General features: G+C 40.8%; 1 protein-coding gene across 2 annotated transcripts in view; it reads left to right on the forward strand.

Moving 5' to 3' along the window:
- Nucleotides 1–4,985: 4,985 nt before the first annotated feature.
- RASA2 (RAS p21 protein activator 2) overlaps nt 4,986–15,762 on the forward strand; it is a 43,904-nt gene continuing 33,127 nt past the window's right edge. For both annotated transcript variants that reach the window (XM_084212703.1, XM_084212704.1), the window contains exons 1-2: nt 4,986–5,055; nt 11,178–11,283. In XM_084212703.1, coding sequence (XP_084068829.1) covers nt 4,995–5,055; nt 11,178–11,283 — 167 coding nt within the window. In that variant the 5' untranslated portion in view covers nt 4,986–4,994. The remainder of the gene's footprint in view (nt 5,056–11,177; nt 11,284–15,762) is intronic.

Consider the following 15,762-nt stretch of genomic DNA (forward strand, 5'->3'; position numbering starts at 1 on the left):
TTAACAAAAGTAATGTGTTTATAAAAGAAAATAATTGTAATCTTGTGTATTCTAAAGTGAAGGTGGGAAGTGTTTCATGGGCTTGGCTGTGCCGAAGTACATTTGAGTTCTGCCATGCTTTTCTGTAACTCAGCCTTTACGAAACATATTCAGGAGTTTAAACTACTTTTTTCCTTTCCATATTCAGTTTTGTAGTTACCACAATAACTGTTAAGTCTAAGTGGAGGTGTGAGAAGTATTCCCGATTTATAAATCTCTGAGACCCAAAAGTTCAGTGGAACTTGCTATAGCCAGTCTTCCAAACTGCATAAATCCCCACATCAGTGGCCTGGTGAACTCTTCAGGTGCATTGGTCTAAAGAAAATTCTCATGAAACAGAAATGCTGTGTAGAAATGTCCACCTCCTGGTGGGTCAGCAACTCTTGTCTGTTAGAAATATAGTTCTTCTCAACAGAAGGACATATAGACAGTTTCCCTCCTCATCCTGGAATAATGCCTGGACACAAACAATAGAGCAACTCCCCATAAATCCTTTGAGTTTGAGAGGAGTAGATAAATAAGACTCTAGCTTCCATATATATCCCTAGAGGCTATCCCTGTGTATAAACAAGTACAGGGCCAGTTTGTTGGGTTCCCTGTCATCTCCATGCCTTAAATGCAACATTGAACCTTCAGATGTCCCTTCTCAGTGATCCCACTGGCCATTCCAGCAGTGTGCTGTGGCCACAGCAGAGAGGGGCCGGGAGCAGGCTGCTGGAGGAAGGCGTGTCAGCCTTCCTGCCTCCCTCATCCTGCCACACTGAAGGTTGTGGTGAGCCTGCAGCTGCACAGTTCACTAAGAACTGGGAGAATGGGCTTCTGAAAGACAGCACCAAAATGTTCCAGTCAATATTGTTTTGTGGAAGTGTGATTCATTTTAACTGAGATGCTTAAAAAAGTCCAAGCAGGTGTATGTCTGCAAGTTGCATTTTATATGATAGGGCTCTGTTGTACCGTATCTGCATTTCTGGTAGTCATGTTCATCCCTGTGAAGTGTTAAAAAATTAGGTCATGACAAGGGTTAGTGATTCTTGACTTCATTCTCTGTGATGGTTCACAATTTGTTACTTAACTTTGTCTTCTTGAATATTTTAAAAGAAACTATAGCTTGGGTACAATAAAACTACAGTTGAAATGATAATACAGTATTGATTGAAGTAATAATACAGTCCACTTACTTATTCTGTCACTGGTGAATGCTATGAACCCTCTGAGAAATTCTGGTTTCATGGCAGCTTTGGTTCCATTTAAATAAGGATACTAGAATAATAAACACAGGAAAGTGAAAGATGTGTCAAAGAAAGTACACAAAGATATCTTCTAAGTGGACTTGTATGGTGATAAATATAGACCAAAGCAAATAAGGTAGAATATTTATAAATACAAAGATAATTTTACAAATATTTTATATAACTGTATAGTTCATAAGAAAAATATTGTTAGCTTGTGTTAGGTTTGGGGGGGTTTGTATATTTTGATAAAAACACAACAACTTTGTAACTCTGTATATTCTCTACAGTTTATAGCAAAGCAGTTTTAAGATGGCAATGTCATGTTTATAGTTCAATTGTGGCACTTTTACTACAAGTAACATGTTGCAGTAATGAATCAAGTATTAATGACCAAATTAGAATTAAAGTAAGTGTAAGAGAACGTAAATACTGTACGTTGTCAAAGACTGTAATTTGCTACATAATCACATCTGTATTTTTGTTTAGAAGAAAATATTAAATGCAGATGTTAAGGATTGATAAAGAGTCTAATTTTATTTTTAGAAAGAGTGATTATAACTCTGTTTTTGCTTAATTAAAATAACATATTCCTATTTTTCTGTAAGTCTCTCAATTTTTTAAATTGTTTTAATATTTATATAATCTATATGATCCACAGATGCATATCTTCTAACAGTTATTTCAGTGCAAGATTAAGCAACACAGTTACCAAGTAGTCCCTTCATTAAGGTCAGAACACTGAGTTGAGAACATCCCAGAGCTCAAGGGAAGTGATGGTATCTCCTGGCGTCATACAGGGTGAATGCAATACAGAACAGAATCTACCTGCTCAGTGTTTCAGAGGGTGGAAACACAGGTGGACTGTGTTTAATACTTTGCAACACCTTAAACATGTTCATGAGGATCTGAAACTTGGAAAATTCTTTTCAATTCTGCTAGTAACCTTGTAGGATAGATTGTGCATTTTACACACTCTACTTTTTTGGGCTTCTGTCAAGAAATATAGTTCAAAATGCAAATATCTAATTGCATATTAAAATATGAAGATACATACAAAATAGAAGGCCATGCATATTCAAAGTACTTCCCCCTTCAGCTAGGTGTCACTCGTCTGTAACCTGCATTAAAAAACAAACTTAAGCTAAATTATACAGGTCATTTTGGGATGGTTGTCAGGAGAGATATATAGCTTTAAAAAAGTTAGAAGTTTGCTAATTCTAATAAGTTCTTTTTTTTCTCTCTCTGAAATGCTAACTAAAAAGACAAGTGGATCATCATGAAGTTTGTTCATCTAAAAATGTTCGTCAGTCCTCATTTATGATACACCCAAGTTAGAACAAATGTAGTAAATGATATTGCTGTCTTCTGTGGAATGAAATGATTGCATGACAGCTAAATGACAGGCAGAAGCATTTGGAAGTAAGCCACTGTGCATTGTCATTACTATTATTCATTCTAAACTTTCTTAACACTGCAGCTATCGCTGACAGTTCAGCACCTTGGCTGTGAGGTTCTCTCACAAGAAGCAAAGATCCCTCATGGTACATCCCCACTGTTAAATGAAGAAATCTTTCCCATAAGTTTGCAACTCAGCACAGCAGTGTTTGTTTTAACTATGTCCTTAGCTACACAGACCTACCTGTCATACAGATACTCCTAAAAATGTAACTTTAAAGGAGGTCAAAAATGAATATTATGCAATTGAAACAGTATTTTGAATATTATTATGTTAGACTAAAACAAAACCTTTTAAAAAATAAAACAGTGTCAGGATCAGACAGTGGCAAAACTTGAATTGATAATGCAGGTCAGTGCTGTCAAGGAAGCTGATGCTAAGTTAAAACAGTAAACCCCAGAATATGGAGGCAGTAGAGTCACTCTGCCTCTCAAAGTGTGGCAATGCACAGTTCAAGCACACATCTCCATTCACAGGGTGCTGCCCTGCTGCTTTTCTAGATCAAAGCTCTGACTCTGCCCAGGTGAGGCTCAGTTCATGAGCCACCAGCCAGACAGGGGAGCCAGCCTAGACAGCCAACTGTAGATAATCAAATCCTCAATTTCTACTGTAGAGGAACCTCTCATTTCCAGCAGGTTAAAATTCAGCTTATGCAAACTCATGTCTTTGTCAGGTTTAGGTTTTGCATTCACACCAATCCACCTGTTACTGGTGTGATGAAGCAGTTTATTCCCCACCACTATTCTGTTTGCCTTGAAACACACATCTGTCCTTCCCCAGCCACAATGTTGAGTGTGGGGATGAGGAAGGAATGTCACCACTGCTGAAGAAGCAGTGGGAGAGAAGTTGGATGCAGGAAAAGCCATCAAGAAATGATGACATATGGTTCCATACCATATCATAGTGATAACAACAAGATTTGTGAGGAGAAATAAAAAATGACCAGAGCACCACAGCAGGGGACTTCCATTAGAGACAATGGCAGATGCTGGCCTTTAACAGCAGGACAGACTGAAGAAGGCCTTTCTGTGTAGAATGAAGAACCCATGTACTATACTCCTTCCTGAACTGCTTTAGCCAGCTGAACTACCTGTGTTTTAGGAGCATACTCTGTGTTTACAGGGTCTGGGAACAGATGTACCCTCAGTTTGACCCAGAGTGACACCGAAGCGGACATGTCACCTGCAGCTTATGGCTGGGTGGATTGTGAGGGCCCGAGGTAGACACCCAGCACCAATGCAGGACCGGGTCGAAGTCTGGCTGTGAGCCACATCCCAGAGTTTCACATTAGGATTGGTGTCTTCAAGAATCCATGGTAGAAAACATGATGCAAAGGCCTTTTAGTTCTTGATGAAGGCGAGCTGCTGCAGCCTGCAAACACCTCTGGGCACTGTGTGACTCCCGAGGGAAGCGTTGCCTGTGGCATTCTGAGGCTCCTGGGGCAGTGCTGGCAGCCGAGCCATTTCCTGCTTGTTTCATGGCATTCCTCACACGGCTGACAGCTGAACGTGAACTAGTGACAGCAGAGGAGATCCAATGGAGCCCATGCTGTCCTTTGCATAGGGACAGGAGCTTGGCACACCACAGGCCAAAATGGCCGGACCTGCCACTCGTTCCATTTAATGTGACCACCTGTCATTTAATGTGACCAATCTCGGCATAGAGAACCTTCTGTGGTGGGAAGCACAGAACCACAGAACGGATTAGGTTGGAAAAGACCTCTGAGATCATCGAGTCCAACCTATGACCCAACACCACCTCGTGAACCAGACCCTGGCCCTGAATGCCACATCCAGACTTTTTTAAAATACCTCCAGGGACAGTGACTCCATCACCTCCCTGGGCAGCCCATTCCACTGTCTAATCACCCTTTCTGTGAAGAATTTCATCCTAATGTCTAACATAAATCTCCCCTGGAGCAGCTTAAGGCTATGTCCTGTCTTCCTAACTATAGAGCAGGGGAAGGCGCGGTCAGGGCCAGCTCCAGAACCGGCCGAGCGCCCCGACGCCCAGCGCAGCGCACTCCCGGACCGGCGGGAGTGCGGGGTGGTGAACCCTAGGCGGAGCCCCCTCACAGAGCAGCGGGGAGAGCCGCCCTAGCGCAGGCGCCGGGCCCCTCACCCACCCCGGCCGGTGGTGCTCGCTGGCGGCGGGGGCGGGGCGGGCGGCGGGGCCGGGCCGCTCCTTCCCTCCTTCCCTCCTTCCCTCCCTCCCTCGCTTCCCCCGCGGCGCTGCACTGCGCAGGCGGCGGCGGCGGCGCTGGCGCGATGGCGGCGGGAGACGGCGCCGACGAGATGCGGGTGCTGCAGAACCTGCGGGGGAAGATCTGTAAGTGCGGCGTTGCGGTGGGGCCCAGCACCCGGAGCCGCTGCGCTCAGGTGTCGCTCCCGACCCGGCCCCGCTGCTGCCGCTCCCTCCCCGCGGCGAGACGGGCGGGCACTGGCGCGGCGGCCCTGGAGGCGGCGGGGCGGGGGCGGGAGGGCGCGGAGGGGCCGCGGCCGCCGCGGGCTGGGTACGGGTCGGGCGGCGCTGCGGCGGCCCCGCGGCGGGGCTTTGTGGCGGCGGCGATGGCACGTGCGGCCTGGGCAGGGGTCTGCGCGCCCCGGGCCGGGGTGTGGGGTGAGCGCATGGATGGACGGATGGATACATGGACGCGGCGGGGCTGGGGAGGCCCGGAGTGCCAGGGGAGCATCCGTGGCTCCGAGGGATCCCTGGCGTCAGCGGGCGAACAGAAATGCCCCCTCCCGCCCGGACCTCGGGCATCAGAGTCTGTTTGTCAAGCTGAAATTGCGAAATTAGCGATGTGCAGGAAGTTGGTGGTGAACGGCTGTTCTGGAAGCGGTCACCAGCTCTCCCGTGCCTCTGTGCAGCGTGTGTGCGAGCGGGAGGAGGCGGAGAGAGAGGCCGGTGGCCTTGTTTTGGTGGTTCGGAAGTGCTGACTGCCAATACCGATAGCCTCGGTAACGTGGGAAGCCGTCGGATGGGCTGGGAGGAGGGCTCGGGGAGGCGCACAGATAGTGCGGTGCGGCTGGGGAGCACTTCAAAGCGAGTGGGAGAAACAGGATGTGCGGCGGCTTCCTGAGGGGTATCGGAGTACATTCATACCGCTCGGACGCGGCCCGCTTGTTTCCTTTCTCACGCCGCCGATCGACTTTTTTGAGAATGAAGCGAAACAAGTTGACTCGGGCATGGCGCTGGGGTTGAGAACCGGTTGTGAAAACATGTTGAAGGATTAGGTTTGGTGGAGGAGTGGAGTCGTGTTTACTTAAATATCGTCATGCAGCCTAGATGTATTTACTGTGTCTTCAGTGAATAGAAGACTGGGTCATGAAAGCAGGAGATGGCCTGGAGTGGAGCTGGAGGTGCTCTCGCTCTGAGGTGTGAGCAATAGGACGTGGTTAGGTCGGCAAGGCTGAACACACACTGAGATCTGCTGCTGTTAGCAGTTAGCACAGAAATAATACAGGCCAGCTAGCCTTTAAAAAAGCCTACTGTTCGTTTTGGGGTTAAAGCATGAATTCATAGAATCATAGGGTTATTAAATGGTTTTGTTTGGAAGGGACCTTAAATATGGTCCCATTCCAATGCTGCTGCCATGGGCAGGGACACCTTCTGCTACACCATCTCAGAGCTCCATCCAGCCTGGCCTTGACCACTTCCAGGGATGAGGCATCCGCAGCTTGTCTGGGCAACCTGTGCTACTGTCTCACCACCCTCATAGTAAAGAATTTCTTCCATATATATAACCTAAATGCCTACTCTTTGAGTTTGTTCCCGTTACGCCTCATTCCGTCACTGCAGTTCCTGATGAAGAGTCCCTCTCTGGGACTCTTCCCCCATGAGATATTGGAAGGTTGCTGTGAGGTCTTCACACAACCTTCTCCAGGCTGAGCAGCCCCACCTTTCTTAATCTTTTTTCAGTAATCTCTAGCAACCAAGGTTTTATGTATTCCCTAGGAAGCAGGTCATAGTACTACTCCCTGGGAAGAAGGACTATGACCTGCTTCCTAGGAGTACATAAGAAGTTGGTTGTTGCTAAAGATTATTGAAGCTGGCTTCTTTTTTAATACTCTTCTGCTTCCTATCTTTTATCATAAGGTTTTGTCAACACTGGACTGCACAACATTCAGTGAGTTTTACGTTTTGGGATATTGATGGTTTCCCACTAGACATTAACAAACAAGGCAAAATGTCTTGAGACTTATGTTGAAACCAATTTTATTGTCCCATTTGTGTGTTATGGATTGAGCCCGTGGTTGTATGGTAACTTTGAATGTTCAGTTAACTGACAAAATTGTCAGTAAACAGAGGACTGTGGCCTTCTTCCTGGGGAATATATGAAAAGTTCATTGCTAAAGATGGACCTGTAAGAACCCATTTGAAAAATGAGTGGAAGTAACAGCTGCAATAAAAGACATGTTCTTGAAACAGTGTGAAAATCACTTTGTAAATCTACTTACTTCTTCTAAGAAAACAAAAACTGTTTGAAAACTCAATGAGTTAAATATGCTGTGGAAGCTTGGGAACCCTCTGATGCCTGGATGCTCTTTTGGCTTTTTCACATCACAAATACTGTTATTTTCACTTCTTACTAGTATTTTAAATCTGTGTTTTGTAGGAAAAACCCTCTGAATAAAGAATAATAAAAAAATGTAATAATGTAATCCTGCTTGATCTGGAGGGATTAACAATAGCAGACCTCACTTTGGAAAGCTAATGTTCATAGTCAGAAAGAATTCCTTATAGCATGTTTCTTACAAGGAGAAACATTTTTGGTGCCCAAGCTTTGCTGGCAATTAAAATTTGACACTTGCTAATTATATGTGTGTTGCATGAGAGAGCATGTTAGCTTTAATGAGGTAATGTCAGTTCTGTGTAATTCTGCATGTACAGAAAACACCATCTGCAGAAAGTTGTTATTTATACTGTGTTCTGCAACACACAAATTGGTGGCAAAATCTAAATTTAGCCATGTTATACAAATCATTACACCAGATTTAGAATTGAGACATGTTCTTAAAGGTGGCTTAAGTAGTCGTTGCATACCTAGCAGTGAAGAAAGAACCTGGGTAAGGACATGTTTGCAGTCCCTAGTACCCTGTTTTTGTGGGCTCTCAGTGTTTGCAACCAGCCTTCTGCCTCCAGTTTTCAAGTGAGGTGAACCGGTCTTGCCTGTTTAAGACCCTGTAATATTTTTGGAAAGTGTAATATTACTCTGATGAAGGTTTTCACCAAAAATCCAGTAAAGACTGTCTTTTCCTTTTGGCAATGCTTTTCTATTGATGGCTCTATTTTATGTGCCATAGTAATGACAAAAATGCTTTACAAAGGTATGTGGTGTCAAGTAGCTTTAGGCATATCTTGTAGTGTAGTGTTTCAGGCTGTGGCTTCTGTTTTTGTTTTATGCCATACGGAAGTACATTAACTGATTTTAGTTGCCTTGATTTTTGGAGTGTTTACTGAAACCTGCATTAGTGAAGCACTTGGAAAAATGTCCCTGTTTTCTCCTAGAGCTCATTTGACAAAATTCAAGGTGCATTCTTTTTCAGACTTGCTCCATGTTTTTAACAGTGTGTGGTTATCTTGGATTATGCTGCGCTCCTAGAGTGGAATTTATTGTTGATATATAATATGTTTAGTCCTCTGAAGCAAATAACTCAGAGTTTGTGTGCATAAATGTCCTCTGGTAGGGACCCAGAACAAAGAAATTTAGAAGATGGACACTAATTGCACACTTTTACTTGACAGAGGATATTACATATACATATATTACAATATAGTACTTATATGTAATGTAGATATTAGATATATGTAAGTATACACTGAAAATGTAAACATTCACGCAGATATCCGATGGTGTTAATATTGATTTTTATGCAACCATTATAGCCTTAGGTTTCTCAGAAAAAGGAAGATGTAGTGTAATCGAAGACTTGAGCCTTTTTTTTTTAATAGGAAATAAGTTTCTTGGAAGAGTTGGGTCAGTATATGGGTGAAATGTCTCCCCCAGTCACAGATACTAAGAGGTGTTATAAACTATGTGAAATCTCATGCTCTGTGTTTTACCTGAAAAGTGCTCTGAGGATATGTTTAACTCAGAATTGAGGATCCTCTTCCTCCCAAAAGTTTGTCTGTTCTTTAAAGCCAGACACTTGGGCTACAAAATAAAGGTTTTTAACTGACTAGAAAATCAGATCACAGAATATTCTGAGTTGAAAGGTACCCTACCTACAAATCAATTTCAGCTCTAAAGTGAATGGCTCATATGGGGATTGGACCCACAGCCTTGGTGTTATTAGCACCATGCTCTAACCAGCTGAAATCAAAACTTGTATTTTGTGTATTCCTTTGGGTGGAAAGCTTCTTTTAAAACTGAAAAACTGCACTATAGGATACAGACAAATAGTGAACTATTCATAAATATTTAATTTCTACTCCTTTTAAGAAAATATGAAACTGTAATAACTGTAATTTCCTTTCAAAGGCTACTGTACTGTGCCTTTACAGTGATTATTAAATAATGTTGTATTTTAAATATTTTATGGGAAAATAGGACCATGCCAAGTATTAACTAAAAAATGAAGCTGTTCTCAGGAACAGCTGACACATCCAGTTCATGTTTATTAATTGCAAAATTTTGGTATCAGGAACTCTCCAGGGATTGCATCGAGATTGATGAATTGATTTTTATATGCCATATGTTTTATTAAATTAGCTCTTCCTTAAAAAAAGTTAAGGTAGTGGTAATCGGATGCTTTCCTTGGTTCTCCTGCAATATCTCACTTAAAGGTAACTTGGAGTTTAGTCCTTTTCTGGCGTCTAAAGCCATTAAAACCAGGTTTTGTTCACGTCTTTCAATCTGTCAACATGAAGTGTGGTGTTTAAAAATTATGTGTATGCTTCCTCCTCTCCCGCACCCAAGCTGATGAAAAGTTTGTTGATCCTTCTGAGAGCACAGGTTTCAACTATGGAAGTTGCTTAAGTGTCTGTTCATGCTTTCCATCAGTGTACATATGCCTGACCTGGAAAATGTCATGATTGAAATTCAGTCTGTGTTCCTGTTAAACTGTCAGGTTCTCTGCTCAGAGACAGTTGGGGCAGTCCTTCCAGTGCTGAGAATTACTTACTTAACTTCCAAGACTGTAATAGGTTAACCTAAATTAACCATCTAACACAAAAAGAGTGTGGAGGAGAGAGAAAACAGAACTTGGATTTCATATCTTACCAGCATAGAGAATAAAGCTTAGTCATTGTGCTTCATGTCTGCATTAAAAAAAAAAAAAGTATGACATTTCAAATCTAGTTTCAAACTGTGCTTTCTGAAAGCATTATCTATTATATAAATAGATAATGTTTAGATAAAGTTGATTCCACATGTCATCAGGAGGGGTACTTCCAGCAGCAGGCAAGGATGTTAGAGGTCCTGGCTAAGACCTAATGCAATTCTGGTTGCCTGTGGTTTGGACAACCAAGTGGAAAAGGGGCAGATCACCTGCTCTGCAGGGGAGCCTCTCATGGGAGAGAGAGTACCAGAAAAGCTTGTAATTTCTTTTAGCAAAATAAAAGGTGGAAAGGGTCTGTTTGTTGTCTTCAGACATTCAAATGGGGAGGAGACATCTGGGCAGAAAGTTTCTGTTTAATCTAGAGAATGATGTTGCTATAAATTAACATTGATATCTGTAGCATTTGGATTTTAGAAGAGCAACTTCAACCGGTTTTAGCTGTGACTGTTTAGAGGGAACCATTTCCTAACAGATCTGCCTTATGTCCAGCATGTAATTGCAGTGACCTAGATTCAATACCCAGCAAATCTTTGTATTCTTGTGCTGCCAATCTTTCCTTCTTGTTAGAAACTTCCTTTTATTCTTTTCCATGTTATATTGAATTAGGAGGTGATTATTTCCCCCTTCTACTAGTTAGGAAAAAATGAACAGTACTCATGAGGGATGTATTTTCAAAGGCTCAGCCAGCTCACAATCTGCTGTTCATCATGGAAAATGAAATAGAGATTTGATGGGCAAGTTCTTATTAATCAGCTTCCTTTAGCCAGAGTATTTGAGGAGAAAATACCAAGTGAACAATAGCTCAGGCAGATCATGCCTTGGTGTTATGACCTAATGCCATATGACCTCAGGCTGTGAGTGTCTCGGATTTAACAAGTTGTGCAGGGTCAAGCCAGAGATGAGACCTTTCAAGGGAAAGTGCAGGTGCTGCAAGAAGTGGTGTTCATGAGTCAGAGTGTGTCTCTTCCTGTCGACACTCATTCCATGGGAAGCTGGATGTAGCAGCTTCTCTGCCCTCTTGAAGCTTATGAATTAAAAATGAATATCAAAATGCATGCTGAATGGAAAAGTAAATTTTTGAACACACTAAAACTGTGACATTCTTGTACCTAATATTTTATACGTTTTTTCACCTGCAATATTTACAGTCATTTTTTTTATTTACAGATGATGCCAAGCACTTAGTACCCAACAAAATGAGAGACTTTTTCTGTACCATAAACTTGGACCAAGAAGAAGTTTTTCGTACACAGGTAGTTGAAAAATCTTTAAGGTAAGCTCAGTTTTGAAATGGAAATGATAAGCAAGACTGCCCAGTACCAGTGTGTATGGCTTTTGCTTGTACTACTTTAAAATGAGAACTGACTTGTGGCAGCTACTCAGATGTTACAGCAATGTGTAAATCATGAGAGTGTTGCAAGAAGTCAAAATTGAGTCTTATGTGCTTTTAAATGAAATGTGCTAGAATATATTTCACAATTACTCTGTTCTGTTCTAGTGGGCAGCATAACATTCTTTTTCTTGCTAGGTTGTTTCCTAGGTAAAGAAATCTACTTGATACATGCTTCCCATGTCATTTCCTTCTTCTGACAAGCAGTTGAAGTGTATTGGAATTCTGTTCTTACTCTGAATCTGGTAAAACCTGTTTCTAGAATGAAGGAACCGGAACTTTGCCATGTATGAGAGTTTTCTGTGCTGTGGGGTGTCCCCTGAACAGGCCTTGTTCTCTCCTGTAATTCTTGTTCTAGGAACTGTAACAGGATCCACACAGAATACCTTGCTTTGCTTCCTGGGCACCATTTGCTGTAGATTCTGCTACTGATTTAGAGCCTCAAAAAGAATCAAACAAAAAGTCGGGATGATGCAGCTGCAGTGGTGTAAGGGCTTTCATGTGTCACAACTCTGAAGTTCACAGAGGACTCAAAAAAGCATCACTGCAGCTTCATTGTTCAGCATATCTGAGTGACAGTTTCAGTTATGTGGAGGTGACATTAAGCCTTCCTTTCAAAACCCAGACAGTCTGTTCAAACTCTTGAAAGTTTTCTTAATTCCTTTTTCCAGTGGTTTTGTTGTTAGTGTTCATTCTTTGAGCTCTCTCTCCAGATATTTACAGGTGAGGAGCAGCTCAGATGACAAACTTAAATAGGGAATTTAATTTTTTCAGGTCATCATTTCAGAGCCTCCTTATGCTTCTGCATGAAAAGCAAATATCACATAGGTACAGTCAGAAACAAATATTTTGCTTATTTTTGTAATCTGTAGCAGCTGTAGTTAGATCCATAAAATTTTCAGAATTTAACAGGCTGCAATTGATTACCAAAACAAAATCAATTGAGTAATCCTTCAGAGAAAAATGTTGAAGAGACTGTATTGACAAAGCAGAAACTTAACATTTCCCCTTCAAATAGACAATAGTTTCATGAGCAAAGGACCCCAACCCAAGCCATCTCTGAAAGACTTTGCTCTCTGATTTTGATGTTAATAATGGAAATCACAGAAGTTACTACTATGCTTAGAAACAAGATCTGTTACATTTGATGTATACACAGACATTTTTATTATGTTCTATTTTAAAATTATGAAATTTATGTACTTTCATCACCTAATGAAAGAAGTATTAGTTGCATAATAAAATATTTGATAAAGTAAAACACCTTAGATCCATCAAAAATATTTTAATAGTATTGAAGTTTTAACTGAAATTTAATTGCAATGTCATTAATACTTTAAAAAGGAAATTAAGTAAAAAAATCTCACTATAACAAAACAGCTGGGGAGAGAGGAGTCTCAAATAACCTACCTCAAATAGAGAACTTCTCAGGTGATGACAGCACTGTATTAGAAGTTAGAACCTGGTGTTTAGAATTGCTCTTTTCCTTTCTGTCTCCACTGACTTCATAGGTGACTCCTTCATCCTCTGAATTAGGGGAGGATTCCATACAAACCAGTGAAATGTAATAAAATAACTGATCCTCTATTACCAGCAACCAGAGTTGGGTGCTTATGCTTGATTGCTACTGTGTATGCAGTTATGAAGGTTTACTCTCATTCCAGAAACTTAATTACAACATAGTGTTTCTTATTGCTGTGTTTAACTAGAAAGCTCCAATCTCTTATTAACCTGAAAACTTTATAAATTGCTTTTCAGTGAGGTGTAGTACAGTATAATTTTAGTCATAGATGCAACTTTGAATTTCATTGTTTTGTTTCATATTATTTGCTTGCTTTTTCTTACACACATAATTCACAGTCTGTTTTTGTCACTGTATTATGGGTTGCAAATTTATACAATTTTTAATCTAAATTTTAGTCCTCTGAATATCAACTAATTAAATGTCTGTGGAAGCAATTATCTCTAGAATTATAATTAGTTTTGATTACTGTGATTGAAAACTATTAAGAAGTGTATTTTTTAAATGTATAAATAGGCTTGGCCTTTCACGAGCACTGGGAGAATTGTTGGAGTGCAAATATAAAACAAATGACTTCCCAAATTTAAAAAACCTTAAATAATACTGAAGTGAAAGAGGGATGTTTTGGCTAATGACTTAAGAAATATTTTCTGACATGATCTGGGATTTCTGTGGGTTCTGAAGAAAGATTTTTTTTTCCCCTTGGAAAGTTGAAAGATTATCTGTGAGCCTCCTCAGATGTCTGTGGTCAAATATGAGAAAGGGGTATTGTGGTACGCGTGTGTCCTTTTTTTTTTTCTTTCCTTTTTTTTTTTTTTTTTTAATTTAAGCTAAGTTCAGTTTCTTTTTTCCCAACTGAACTTTGTGGCAATGCAAGGTTATAGCAGAAATTAATTTCCTAGTTGATGTAACCATTGCTTTTATTAGCTGACAGGCTGGGGCATTGATCAGTGTCCTCACAGAACTGCCAGGTTACTGAAGGGAAGAGCAGAGGAGTGTGTTACCCAGTGAAATTTAATCTTCTGTACTACTGTAATCCAGTTCTTCCTGTATGGCAGTCTAGTCGTCCTTTGAATTAGTACTATCTTCTAATTTTGTATCCATCACAGTCTTTAAAGTTCTTGCATCAAAGTCACAAATGAAAGTACTAAACTGACTGAATCCCTGAGGAACAGGATGAGTGAGTTCTCCATTTTAATTATTCCTCATTGGTGTAAACTGTTGTACCCCGCCAACCTATTCTGTACCTACCTAAGAATTTCTTTACTAATACATTGTATTCTTTACCTTAATTTTTCTCTCTCTGCCTCGTACTTTGCTTATGAATCAACAACTGATAACCTCTGTTAATTTAGATAATGAAAAACTAATCAACATAAGTAAAATAATGTATTGCCTTCTATTTGTGCTCATATTATTGGCTTGTACTTACTTGCTGAATCTGAGACTTAATGTAGTGTTTAGGTCAAAATAATAATAATAGAGTTAATGGCTGTTCATCCTTTGGGGGCTGGGGGATGTGTGTATCTGCAAAGTTTGCTCTCTTAGGTGCAAGATAAAGGTGCTAAATAGATTTTGGAAGTCTCTGCTTATAGTCTCCATCCCAGCCTAATTATAATTGGATGCATAGAATACCATAGGTCCATCCAGAGTAGGTACTTAAACCCTTGGCACTTGTTGGTGTGCACTGGAGTCTGCTGTTCCCTCAGGATATCTGTCTGAAGCTGAGCTAGAGCAGAGTTTCCCCTGACACCAGTGCCAGCTCATTCCCCCACTGTTCACTCTTTCTACTGTAGTGTCTCTTTGTTTGTACCACTGCAACTTTATTTGTATAGCTGTGAGGGAAGGCAGACCATGGACTTGACCTAAGTTTAAAATAAGCCTTTGTTTCATCCTTGGTTTTAGTCTGACTTATTGTGTCAATACCATTAAAATGAGCAGTGATGGTAATAAGGAAGTTGAGGCTGTTCAGGGCTGCGCTGCTGCTAAAGGTAAAGCTTGTGAACTTCAGTCATGGTGCTGAAAAAAAGAACCCAGCCCTTGTAATCAAAGCAGAGTTTGTTGGCTTTGACATTACAAAAAAAAAAGAGGGGAGCTGAAAAACCACAGCTGAATTTTTCAACTGAGAATTCTTAAATTATTTCTCAGTGTAGTGCAAAGGCTAATACTGATTTGTCTGCTTTGAAGCCTGTGGTTAAAAGGTCTGTGTTTTAACAAAAAGAACATTTTTACTTGTGGAATTCCTTATAATGAGTTCCTGCCCTTAAAGTTGTTTCTAAAAATCTGTTCTAGACATTAGAAATACTAGATTCTTTTATCTGTGTTCTTTTCCACTTTTCAAGTTAGTTATCAGCTCTTTTTAATTTATTTAATGAGCCATTGTCCTTAAGCATGGGGTGGTCTTTTTCTGTGATTATTTTGGAGGGAAGAGAGTAGGAATGGTGGCCTGTTCTTCCTGGTATCCTTTGGGTAGGTAATAACATGAACTGCTTATTCCAAACATAAGCATATTTGTCATATTTTTATTAGTTTAAGAAAGTGCTCTAGCAGTAGGGTCAGAATGATGCTTCGCTGGGAAACAAAAAGCCCCAGCTTGTTTCAGGGTTTGGTATAACTGATATCACAGTACTTTTCTGCATAAAAGTAGTTTCATGAACATGAACATCTTTCCCTGGTGATATTAATACATTGTAACTGAAACTATTTTAAGAACCCAGTTCTAGAATAGCAGGGTTTTTCTGTGGATCTGCTTGACTTTCGGAATTCATCACTTGCAGTAACACAAACAACATTGTGGTTTTTTCAGTCTTGAAATACAGTTTTCTGACTGCTGGCTCTGA

This window comes from Fringilla coelebs (assembly GCF_963513975.1).
Source record: "Fringilla coelebs genome assembly, chromosome: 10".
Lineage (NCBI taxonomy): Eukaryota > Metazoa > Chordata > Aves > Passeriformes > Fringillidae > Fringilla > Fringilla coelebs.